At 33.6% G+C, this 13150-nt stretch overlaps 1 protein-coding gene across 7 annotated transcripts in view; it reads left to right on the forward strand.

Annotated features, from left to right (window-relative positions):
- Positions 1-6694: 6694 nt before the first annotated feature.
- LOC104587816 (fatty acid amide hydrolase-like) overlaps positions 6695-13150 on the forward strand; it is a 47315-nt gene continuing 40859 nt past the window's right edge. For 3 of the 7 annotated variants that reach the window (XR_016081132.1, XR_016081130.1, XR_016081131.1), the window contains exons 1-5: positions 6695-7163; positions 7886-7995; positions 11249-11309; positions 11525-11712; positions 11862-11991. Coding sequence is in view for 4 of the 7 variants with exons in the window: in XM_010245545.3 (XP_010243847.1) it covers positions 7061-7163; positions 7886-7995; positions 11249-11309; positions 11525-11712; positions 11862-11991 (592 nt within the window). In the remaining 3 variants the exon portion in view is untranslated. The remainder of the gene's footprint in view (positions 7164-7885; positions 7996-11248; positions 11310-11524; positions 11713-11861; positions 11992-13150) is intronic. The other 4 variants (XM_010245548.3, XM_010245549.3, XM_010245545.3 and 1 more) reach the window with 3 other exon arrangements.

Here is a 13150-nt window from a genome sequence, read left to right on the forward strand (position 1 = left end):
ATTAACATAATCGACTTTTTCATCTCATAAACTCGGATATAACAACACTTACATCATAGGTGGGTGTTAATTGAGGTTTTAAATAATTTAAAGACTTGAAGCTGAGCTTTTTTTATAATGTTTTAAGACCCAATCATAATGTCTATTAATAAATTCGATTAGAGTATTATGTTTTTACTAAATTATTATAGTTTCAAGCTAGATACAAATATTCTTCAATTAAGTTTGTTCATGAAACGAAATATCAAAGTCAATTTTTGCTCACTTTGGGAGTAGCTTGCTACGTATGACTCTCCTTGGCTCATTCGGTTTCCCATCTTCTTCTATTTTATCTATTGCTGGTTTTTATAGCTATAATATTTTAATCAACTTTAGTTTAATTTATTTATATCATTTAATATTTAATTACAATCTAAATTTGATTGAATCCGATATAAATTTGATGAATAAGGTCCGATTCAAATTCAAATATAAATAAATCAAAATTGGATCTACCTATATTTGATTCCATTCAATTCTAAAACAGTGTATAATGAAATTCAAAAATAGATTCATTGCATTATATTAAACCTTGTCCCAATTCAAATTCAACTAATATGGTCTAATTGACACGTTTTTATCTGACATAAGAATGTTTTCTCAACTAAAAACAAGGGCAAATTATTGATTCCCTCAAATTTATCACTGTTTGTAACGGACAGGTGAGAGAATATGACACAATGCAAGGGCTAGATGGGATTTTCACAAAATAAATTAAATAAATAAATAAATAGAAATTTATGAGGAGTGGTAGACCATAATTTAAAAAAAAAAAAAAAAAAAAAAAACAAAGTCTGAATTAACTGATTTTACACATTTACAATCTATTGATAATGTTGGACCAGATTAACACTACGCAAAAGGGCAGGCTCTCTGCGTGGTGATTGGTGAATGCCAGTGAGCCCTCATGTGCATCTCTAGCTACCACTAACCTCCCTGAATGGGTGTAACATTCAAGCAGGAAATCCGTTGTGCAATTACTAAAATACCCTCCTGTGCAGATACATCACTGAAAATATTCTTGTGTATTTATTGAAGGGTAATAAATAATTCTTTTTTTTTTTTTTGTAATCAGGGTAATAATTAATTGGAGGTATACGTATAACATCTGGTTGGAACCAGTCCAACCTAACCCCCTCAGTAAATCAAAGTCAACTCCGAAGTATGTGACATAAACCTAAGCCCGATGTAATTAACTTAACTCCTAAAGTCTTTACAATATAATAATTTGATATTAAAATAAAAATTGATCAAATACAGTAAAGAAGATTTGTTAAAATGAATGTGTTTAAATTATGCTTTTAAAAATACAAAATTAAAAAAAAAATTATATATTATATATAAAATTAAGCATAATTATGTCATGCTTATAACTAATAATAATGTTATACAATAAAGAATGTTGTCTCTTTTTCAAATTTCAAACTTTTCTCTTTCACTTATTACCCTTGCGAGTTATTTTATTCTTTTGTGCCTCTCTTAGTCTCTTGTCTCTTCTCTTTTCTTGTTGCCCACTCTTCACCCATTTTTCAAATTGAGCTCCATTTCCTTTTCTCTAGTTTGCGTATTTGTATTGTTCATGCCATGTGGATTATATATTAAAGTAATAATTTTTGTATTTTTTTTTCAAATCTTTGAATAATTCTACATCTAATATACATTAGTAAAAATTCGTAATTGTACAGTAAATTTATTCTTTTTTTTTCAAGGAAGAGGGGATACGATTCCATGCTGAAAATATGGTTTTAAGACTTTGAGCCCTTGTTTAGGAGTGTTTTTTTAAGTGTTTATTGGGATAAGCACTTAGAAGATTTCAAAAGCATTCAAAAAAGCTGGAATAATGGGCATTTAATATAAAAAAAAAACATATAAAAAACAAGCGACTTTCACCCAAGAAAACCCGTTTAGAAAAAAGTGGAATTTGGGGTTTATTGTTTATTGCTTTTCAGAGAAGTGCTTTACAAAGAGAAAAAAACCCAATTAAAAAGCACTTCCAAACACTCAGAAACTACTTACTTAATAAGCACTAATTTGAAAAGCTTGTTTAAAAATAATAAACACTCCCAAACATGGCTTAAATCTATTACTAATAAGATAATAAGATGCATACAACGGACAAAACTCAATTACAAATAAACAAAGCAATTGCTGGTGCATCTATATATAGCAGTATAAATTGCTGATCTGTTTGTCTGATTGGGTTTCTTAGCTCAGTATACCCATCTTGATCATAGTAGGTCCAAAGTGGTTTGAGAGGCCCATACAAACGTGGTCATTCATCAGTCATCATCATCAACTAGGCTCCAACCATATGGGGTCAGTTACATGAATTCTGTTTGGCCATTCTATTCCTATATCCTTTTTCATTATATATAGTTTTTAAGCCAAATGGCCAAACTTCATTCAGTATTGCTTCAAATACAATCCAGAAACCAAAATGAAAACCAAGCATGAACGGTAAAATCATACTTACTAAACTATTAGACAATAAAACATGTAATCTAAGTATTGCCTAAGAATTCCATGTTCATTTTTCAGAGTTATGTGGGGATCAAGGAAAGTTTATTTTAGTGGATACCCATCTCTTAGGTGGATAAATAATTTTCCCACATAGGAGGAAAGTTTCTAACACTTGAATGGGACAAAAATGCCCCTTTTAATAATAGATTTTTATGGATAAAATGGTCATTACCTTATTTACCTAAGAAATAAAAGAACATGGGTAAATGTACTTACCCGAGTAAATGTTTCTCAGAAAAAATTTATCTAAATAATTGCATTTACCCAGATAAATAACTTACCGAAAAGTGAACGACACCCTAATATGAAATAAATTTCTATTGACATGAACAGCCCCAACCAATGTGTTTTGAAAGGGCGATTGGATCCTCTGCACACACTGTAAATCATGGGAGTCCAGTCATACATTGGGAACATTTCCCTACAAATTTAACAATTTGCATATACAAGAGATAATGTAGAGTTTCATTTTCATTGCACTGCAATTTCATTTTCATTAGTGCAATTTCATTAACCATTGTAGTGCAATTTCATTTTCATTAGTAAAAAAGCACGGGAGTAGAATTGAAATTTGCAAAATAGGAATGAAAACGGGGCAAAGCAGGGCTGGGTTTTAAATATTCCACCCTGGACCCCAAACATATATACCCCACTCTGTAACCGTCTCGTACCCATCCCCGTTCAGATTGCCATTCACTTTTGCTTTGATTTTATTTTGCACTTCCATACTTTTGCAAATGAAATTGCACTCCACAAAAGAACAGGCTTTAACCAAAATCTGTTCGTGGCCACCATAGTTGTTCAGGTGATGCAGATGGTTGTGGCCACCACAGTTGGATCAGTTATTTAAGAGCAATAAAAGCAGGTTTTTCATTGTGGTCGTTTCTTGTTGTCTGTGCAATGGTCTGTTGAGGGCATTGAAGTTGATTTCAAGTTTTGGAAATTGTTTCTTGTCAGGAAATTGATTTTGGAAGTTTTCCCAAAATCTGTTTAAACAGGTTTGGTCATATTTCTGAAGCCTGTCTTTCTTTCTTTCTAGGTTTTTAGGTTGGAACCATATATGAAGCCTGCTTTAGTCTATAATCTACTGCTTACAAGGGAAAAAGAGTTGCACCAAACCGGGGTAGCTCTTCTGCAAGTTGCACTGCAATTTTATTTGCACTAGTTTGCGATGTATAAAAGTGCAAATAAAAAAAATGCAAATTTTAGTTTAATTTTGTTTTAGATTTTATTTTAAGTCTTATTTTACTTTATTTTATTTTAAGTCTTATTTTACTTCATTTTCATTGCAACCAAATAAAGTAAGATAAAATTTGAAACAAAATTAAATCAAAACTTGCGCCCAAATCATTTGCACTACCATAGTTTTGCATCAGTGCAAACGAATTTGCACTGCAACAAAAACACAGCCTAAATATTGAAGTCTATTAGTGCTTGTACAAATGCATGGGAGTTGGGAGTACAAATGAAAATAATACAAATTATGGTTGAATTTTATTTTAGATTTTATTTTGTTCTTTGAATGAAAAGCACACGAGAATTTACACCCACATATTTAAAACACTATTTTGCATCAGTGCAAATAGATTTGCTATGCAACCAATTAGAGCCCTAGGTTCAAATCATCACTAAGGCTTTTTTATTTTGAAATAAAATAGATTTGTACAGGTTTCCCTATCTTTTCTTTCAAACCAAAGACAGACTTAAATGACTCAATGTCCTTCATTATTAGCCCAATAATCTGTCAACTTGTTTACTTACCTGAAAATATGAGAGAAAGTCAATTGTCAGGACATCCTCCACCACTTTGTTGCTATCTTCAATAAAAACATTTAGGCTGTGTTTGGTTGCAGTGTAATTTTATTTGTATTAGTACAAATGTATGGAAGTGCAAATGTAAAAAATGCAAATTCTTGTTTAATTTTGCTTTTAGATTTTACTTTATTTTACTTCATGCCTTAATTTACTTCATTTGTAATATAATCAAGCAAAATAAGTTACAATTTGAAACAAAAATAAGTCAGAATTTACATTCAAATCATTTGCATTATCATGATTTTGCATCAATACAAATATATTTGCATTGCAACCAAACACAGCCTTATGACATAGGGGGCGGGTGCTGTAGAATAGACCTATTTAGCCAGTAAATGGGATTAGTCACAGGGCACTGATCTGGCCAATTGGTATACAACGGAGAGCCTACCTCTGCAGTTTGAATCCATACCTTCTCGTTATGAGTGATGCCTTATGACCATCTCAACATGAAGTGGATGGACAATTAATGACCAAATTTTAATCTCCCTCTATAATAATTCTTTGAAACATCTTTTTCTTTGCAAACAAAACAGCTTCTCTTGCTGCCTAGGCAATAGGTTTAGCTCTCGAATTGATTATTTTTGCTTGATTATCTCTTGCAGCCAAACAAACTGCAGCGTGATTATTACCTTGTTTCTTTTGAAGCTCGATCTATTTGGGATGAATACAAATACAAATATATATAGTGCAAATGCAAGGTTTATAAATATCTTATACAAGGTTTGCACTGTATAAATATAATATGCAAGGTTTGCATTTTTTTTAGCAAGGTTTTGTATTTGTACCATAGTTTTTAAAACCGACCTGGAGACCAAATCGGTCAGGGGTCCGGTTATTGGGTCGAATGGTTCAAATGGTTAATCACCCGGGTCAATGATTTGCTGACCAAACTCAACGATTTTTTGAGAGATCCTAATTTTGGGGAGAAACGGAACTGATCACCTGACCGGTTCCTGGTTTTTCCAGTCCAGTTTTGAAAACCATGATTTGTACTCTTCCCAAACTGAGCTAAGTGCGCTAGTTTTATTTTTAACACATTTTTATTGGCTTGTTCCACCTTATTCATTTGGTTCCCCCTCCCTCCCCCCCTCTCTCTAAATTCCATTATTTCTTCTTAATTAAATCTCTCTAAACCTCTTTTAGGCTCCATTTGTTTTTTCGTAAGTTATTTATCCAAGTAAATTCACTTATCTGGGTAAGTCTTTTTATTTTCCATGTAAATAAGGAAAAGACCATTTTAGCAATAAAAGTCCATTAAAAGGGGCATTTTTGTCCTATTCAAGTATTGACAATTTTTCCCCTTAAATTTTCCCTTGTCCTCACATAAATCTGAAAAAAAGAACATAAGTTTCTTGATAAATGAGATTGTGAATCGCATTGGCCAACTTTCCCCTCTCTCAAAATCTAAAAAAATGAGCACTCCTTTAATTCTCTCCAAGGTATAAATTTGATAAATTAGATTAGATTGAGAGTCAACCTACCGTAAAAACTAACTTTGGCTTTGGCTTGAATCCAAATTGATGTCAAAACCCAAACCTAACCAAATTCATGTTGAGCTGCATGCATTGCTTGAATTTACGGGGTCGTTTTTGACAAGACACATCACTAGTGAATAAAAATGATAAAATTAAAGCCTGCCCATATCAAAATGAAGATTCAATGTGAAAATTCCTAAAAGAAATAATAAAACTAAAAATTCAAAAAAATAAAAATTCCACTTTAAAAGTTGGGTAATTAAATTGCAGGTACCCTATACTTTGAGATAGTCTCACTTCAGGGTCTGAATATTTAATGTATCATTTTAGTATCTAAACTTTCAGAAATACACATTTAAGTCTAATTCCATTAAATTAATGTTCGCATAAGGGATAGAATTAAAAAAATGCCCATATTCTAATCTTCTTTTTTTCATTATTTTTCTACCTCTGGACTTCGGATGCAAGAATATGAAAAAAAAGGAGGGTTAGAACATGAGATTTTTGTAAATTTGCCCCTTATTATAACATTAGTTTAATAGAGTTAGACTTAAATATAAATATTAACTTTGCTCACCGTGGTGGTCCTCGTTATAAATAAGAAAAAGGTTATCTGAATTTAATTTGCCACTTGCAGTGCATGAAAACAAATTTACCAGTCAACTTCAAAAAAAGAAAAAAATCTGTCCAAGTAAGCAGATGTCCATGATCGAAACACGTGTCAAAGTTCACAACTCAAAAAACCTTTTCGCGCGCGCGGTCACGGTGACGAAAGCTTACGTATTTTTTTCTAGGGAGAAAGAAAACCGTTAAGTGGCCAACAACGCTTCAGCCCTTTTTCTCGGTCTCAAATCCAGAAATTGATGAGAAGCCCGCGAGTCACAAGGAAGAAAGATGCATCTCTTCGCTATCCTCCTTCTTTTCTCGATTGCACTGGAAAGCGACCAGTCGACCACTTCCCTGTTCGGCTGTTCCCTCTTCTGTTCACTTTTCGTTCCTTAATTACAAGCCAGCATTTTCAGTTGGGCTTTCATTTAATTTCTTCAATTTCTGGCGCTCTCCCCCTACTTCTTAAATCTTTCAGTTGGGATTTCTCTTTCCCTTCCCTTTTAAGCCTGTTCATCTCCCTCTGATTTCTCTGCTTCATTCTCTCCTCTGTTTTGAGTGTTTCAGGGTCTGGGCTTTGAAGGGTCTCTGCTTTTTCTACCATGGGGTGGTTTTTTAAGACCCAACGTGTCATCTACAAGCCTGTAGAGGAAGTTGATCTTAGCCCAGATAGCGATGAGGTTTATCTCCGGGCAAATGTTAAAGGTTTTAATCCCATCGCCTTTTCCTTGCTGTGTTATCGTTTGTTTCCTGTGCATGACAAATAATTCTGCGTTGTTACCATCAGGCTGTGATGTTATTTAGTTGTTGTGAGAGTGAGTACTAATGTTCGCAGTGCAAATTGATTAAAATTTTATCTGCATCTGGGTAGCAATTAATGGTTGTCCATGGTAGATAGGATGTAAGCAGAACTCTGTATTAGGAAGTCAATATCTAATTGTTCTGATTTCTTTTGTTCTGTCTCTTCTAATTACTGTTTTGGGTATAAATTTTCACAATTGATGACTAGAAAGGATTTTGAAATTATATTCATAATCTAGTACTGCAGTTCAGTACAATTTTCATTCCAATTGAATAAAATCTATTCATCACAGGTCTTATCCCATTTCTGTGCTTCTGTCTTTAAATTTGCTAATGTCTGATATATGCTCTTGTTTTCAGTTAAAATCATATTTGCTAAGTAAATTTTGGATTAATTATGTAATTAGATATTGGTAGTTTGTTTATGTATTGGGCTTTGCATATCGGTGAATTTGCTTAAATGTAGTGGTAGATTACAAGCTACCACATGTTTGGTCTCAATACTTGTTATAACTCATCCCCCTCCCCTTTTCCTCTGAAGCTTATGCACTATCTAGTAAAAGAATGAATTCGAAAATAGAGTATTCCATTGATGACAGTAGAAATTGTACATCTATTGAATACAGCTCCTCGAATGGCTGGGTTTTTAATCAAGATTGCTGCATGGATTCTGGAGTCAAGGATTTTGGGAGCAATGCTAGTGTACATATTGAAGGGTGAAAATCTGATTCACAAGGTACCATTTTGTTATTAATTTTTGTTTATCTGTATTCCTTGTGAAACTTTAATTTTCATTCTTTTTTTTTTGTCTTTTTTGTAGTTCTGGTTGAATTATGGTACTTTATAGCTTCACAAAGTATTCTTTAATCCCATTAGTGTTTGGTCTTCTAGGATGAATTGCTGTAACAGATATTTCATGGTTGGTAATCTGTTCAATTTTTCTCTACATCTCTCTAAGTCAATGCATTTTATGAAATAAAAAAGATTATAATGAATCTATTGTCTATCCATGAAAAAAGATTGTTGGGATGTCTGCAGGGTATTCTAAATCCTGGATAGAATTTTATAGTTTCCATCTCATATTTTCCCACAATTGAAAAGTGAATACTCTCTCCTACTAGAATGGTAGTACTTTATTTAAGCTAATTTTCAATAAGACTAAATGATACCAGGAAATTTCAACACTTTGCTATTAGGAAGCAAGACATATACACCTTCCCAGATAATATCATCTTCCCATGTATCAGATTAACATAAGCATTTGCTTAGTGTTCTACATTATCAATCATTTTCTGTCTATTACATTTTTGCTGTATATTATATTGGCATAAGTAACAATAGTTGAACATGGAAGGTGAGCAGACCATTTTTTCTCAGACACTTAAATTTGGCCTATAAGGTCCTGCTTATCAATGTCTATAGCACAACCCTTAGTTACTAAATGTGCGTAGATCACAAATATGATATGGGAAATATGAATTCATGTTTTATACATTCTTATTTTAAAAGTTTGAAGTAAAATGTTTGAAATATTTTACTTGAAATTTGCCAAAATTTTTGGTTCCATGTCTTTGAAAATCTGAATTTTTGTATATTATATTTTTTTACGAATTAATTGCATATTCTCTACTGCATGTAGCAGTATTGCAGTAACTTCAGGCCTGAGATTGTCTACATTTCACTTGACAAATTTCATATGTAATTTGATGCAAACAGGAAAGTATATCTTTCTAATTTCTTGTTTAGCAGTATTTTTTTTTTTTTTTGGCATCTTATTTAGCAGTATTGCAGTGACAATCTTTCTACTTTCCCATTAGCAATATTACAGTGACTGCAAACCCAAGATTGTTAGTATCTCACTTGACAAAGTTCATCTCTAACTAAAAGTAAACTGAAAAGAATAGGTTTCTACTTTCTTAGTTGAATCCAGTAAAACAGATAAACATATGACCATTGACTTCAGCACTAAAAGTAAGGTTTCGTTTTTTTCTAATTATTTATAACTGGAAATAATAACCAAGAGCTCCTAGTTACTGGTTTGACTATGATACCAGAAAGACTCTTAACCAATCAAAAGGTGTCATAAAAGTGGTAACCAATCAGGTGGTATGTATCAAAATTCACGGGAGGGTTTTGATTGGTCAAAGCTCTTCCAGTATCATGTCTTTTCACTAGGGGTGCAACTTCGGCGGGCTCAACCTGAGCCTGGACCGCAATTTCGGCGGGCCCAACCCAGCCCACAATTTTACACAGGTTGCGCTTGGATTTTAGGGCCTTGGGCTGGGCCTGGGTCCAAAAGTTTGGGCTTTTTTATTTTTTTGGCCTGGGCCCGAGCCTAGCCCTTAGATAGCCCAAACCTGGCCCTACCTTATCCTAACCCGAGCCCAGCCTGCCTGCCTATGTACATACATATATGCATATACAAACACATATATGCATATTTTTTTTGATAAATCTTACATAAATGCACACATGCATATATATTAAATTTTAATGTGGGCTGATTGACCAGGCTCGAGCCCAACCCGAGTGCATCAAATATCAATTTGGGCCGGGCCTGGGTTGGACAGTTTGGGCTTGACCTCAGGCTTGTGCCTTAGGCCCAATTCTTAGGGTTGGGCCTGGGTGGAGCTTAAATCTGGCCCAGCCTTCCCAACTTGCACCCCTAGGCAGCATAGATTTTCCCACTTTTGAAGTTTATATATGTTACCTTTCCCATCCTAAAAATGGATCCTCCTTTCTGATTCTGGATTTTGTTTTTGTCAGTTTTGTGATTTTTTGTTCTACACTTCTGTTTTCTCCTTTTTCCTGAATTTCCATTTATTCATATACTTTCATTAATTTACTAATGAAATTTTTATCCATGATTTATATACTGCATCTCTTTGACAAACATAATTTGAAACCACTATTTCACATTCAGTCCATTGTTCTTGCATAAATATTTTACAATTTTGTCAAGTTCATAGAAGCACAAAATTTTTCATGGTCTACATGCAGAGTTCTTTCTCTATAGTTCCATTCTTTTTCTTTTGATCTCTTTCCATGTGTCTCATTGATTGTGGTTTCTTTTTTCTTCTTTCCTGATTTCCTTAAAATTCTAATTACATTAACACTCAAGTATGCTGCATAATACTCCATTTCTTGGAAGATAGAAAATTGTATTGTACTTCCCAATTCCCATGTCTAGCTGTATAGTTGCTTATCTTTGACTTCTAGTTTCATTCTTCACTTCCAAGTACAGTAGTTTCAAACTTTGGTTATTTAGGAAATTTTTTATTATCTTGTCTTCTCTATTTGTATCAATGTTTCAATTTATGGTTATACATGATTTTCTTCTAGCTAGTGAAGTATCAGAATATGTTTATTTATCAGTAGATATTTTTGGTCAATGAATGCAATTTACATCAGGATACAAGGACCATGCTTAGATTGTATCGATGGTTTATGATGCATGCACTCAGAAATGCTTTGTATCCTTGATAACTTGCCTAAGAGTATTTCCTTGGTATGTGGCACGGGGGGGCAGGTATTTAGGTGTCTAACACATCAACAAAAAAAAGGCATGGGGATGATCATAAATAACATTTAATTTACATAAATAATAATAAGTAATATAAAAGTATAATGAATCAAAAAGTTTTCTCCTTATTTTGTTCATGGCTGATAAGTGCCAAGGTTTTGAGTTGTTCCACAAGATCTGGGTTCAAGTATTGGTATTCATAGCAACAGAAAAAAAAAAGTTCTTGTAGCATTGCTGAGATGCTAAAAAGTGTCATGTCAAGTTTTAAGAGTTGGCAGGGGCTAGACTCTTACTGTTGACTAGGTGTTTTGTACTTGTGCCAAACACTCATCATATTTTAGGTCTAAAAGACCTATTGGTTTTCCTCTTTTCAGTAAATGAAATTTGGAATTATACTATTCTAACAACCTATCAAAACTTGTATTGAAGAAATTAAATTTCTTTTTGATTTTTTTTTTTTTTACAGCTCGTTTCATTTGCAGAGTTGAAGGAGCCACCTGTTTATGTCCCCTACCATCCTTGGAAAGGTTAACTTTCTTCATGGACTCATTTTTCCTTAAATTTTCTTACTGTCACAAAATTGTCACTGCAATTGCTGGATTTTAGATGTATATGTTCATCCAAATGTTTTCATCCATAGCTTGATCTTTCCATGAAATTTGTCACTAAAATCAATTTTAATGCACCAATTTAGTAGGTGCTACCACTGTTTCTCATCTCTGACTTGAAACAACCATGGCAGACCTTAAAGAGCAAGAAGCTAAATGCATACCATCTGAATTGCCACCATCTGAGAAAGCTCAGCATGCTGTGGATTGCTTGCCTTTATGTTCAGATGTTATAATAAATACTCAGCAGCCCACATTTAGACGTTGGACAATACAAGATTACTCAAGAGCCTATATTTCAGGAGAAACAACTCCCCTTGTGGTATATCATTTCTTACCATGTTCATCTTTGATTTGCCATTCAGTTGTAATGTGTCTATTCAAATTATTACTCAATGTTGCATTAATTATTTAATATGCCCAGTAGCATATTGTATACTTTCTAGGTACTTTAACCATATATTTGTACAGGTGGCAAAGAGCTTTTTAGATGCTTTGCATGCATCCTCCACTCCTCCCCTGAAAATGTCATTCTTTATCAGTTACAATGCTGAGGATATTCTAAGGCAAGCTACTGAGTCAACTCTTCGATATGAGAGAGGTACTTATCTGGTTCAAAGATATCGGTACATGATTTAGACCTCTTTGAAGGTCATATACATCATTTGGCTGATTATAGTCTTTCATAGGTTGATTGCCATATTAAGAACATTTAACTATTTATTATATGATTAGCAATAAACATTTTCAAAAGAAGAAATTTTTATGTGGAAGAGGCGGCTACAAAAATTGGTCTAGAGGACTGTCAGTCATACATTATTTAGTTATTTAATGGCTGTATGTAGACACGCTTGGATTTGGAACTTTATTTGGGCTTTCAGACTGTACATGATATAAGCTATAATTTGGTCTAATATTGTAAGCTAGAGAGGGGACCCAGTTGATCTACACCTTTAACCCACGGATAGATATTCCATGGGTCTTATCGATGTAGGATGGTAAAAGGAATCTGGGATTTTGTAATTTTAAAATCAATCAAAGAAATTGGGAAAATAGAAAAAAGGTAAATTATCCAGGAGTATTTTTTGTAATTTTGATGCATTTAACTGGGTTGAAAATTGAAAACATAACTAATTTAATAGGACTAGAGTTGAAAATTATGGTTTTCCTTGCATGAAATCTTGATAGTAACCTTAAAGACTTAAAGATTAATGTGAGGTATAATGTTGAAATCAAATGTAAACCCTAAATCAGTAATACAATAATGTCCTGATAGCAAGTGAAGCTCACTATCTTCCTGTGAAAGAATGGAAGGATCCATCTAATGGACGCCAAAAAAGGTTGCGGAATGGGTGGGCGAATTTCAAAAATTTTCCTACCTTCTTCCAACTGGGAATCGTATTCTCTAAAATAGAATACAACATTCAAGGATCCTACTTGAACCATAATCGAACCAGATCTGAACCAAAAAGAAAAGGGAGGAATTATACCTGATCCAGAGAAGCAGTATCTCCGAAAGTTGGTGTTCACGCCCAAAGAAGACACCAAGATCCGCTCCTGCTGAAGATGACACAATTGTATGTGGAACGGAAACAGCAGAGTGCGTCCTACACACTGGATCCTTCTCAAGAGTCCTTTGGAAACTCTTGAGCACCAAATCTTTTTCAGTCTTTTCTGCAAGACTGATGTCAAGAACTGATTTCTTGACTTCTTTCTTCTTCAAAGATCGAATCTTGTCAGAAAGAGAGGCGGCGGTTGGA

Source organism: Nelumbo nucifera, chromosome 1 (assembly GCF_055504915.1).
Source record: "Nelumbo nucifera cultivar China Antique chromosome 1, China Antique-T2T, whole genome shotgun sequence".
Lineage (NCBI taxonomy): Eukaryota > Viridiplantae > Streptophyta > Magnoliopsida > Proteales > Nelumbonaceae > Nelumbo > Nelumbo nucifera.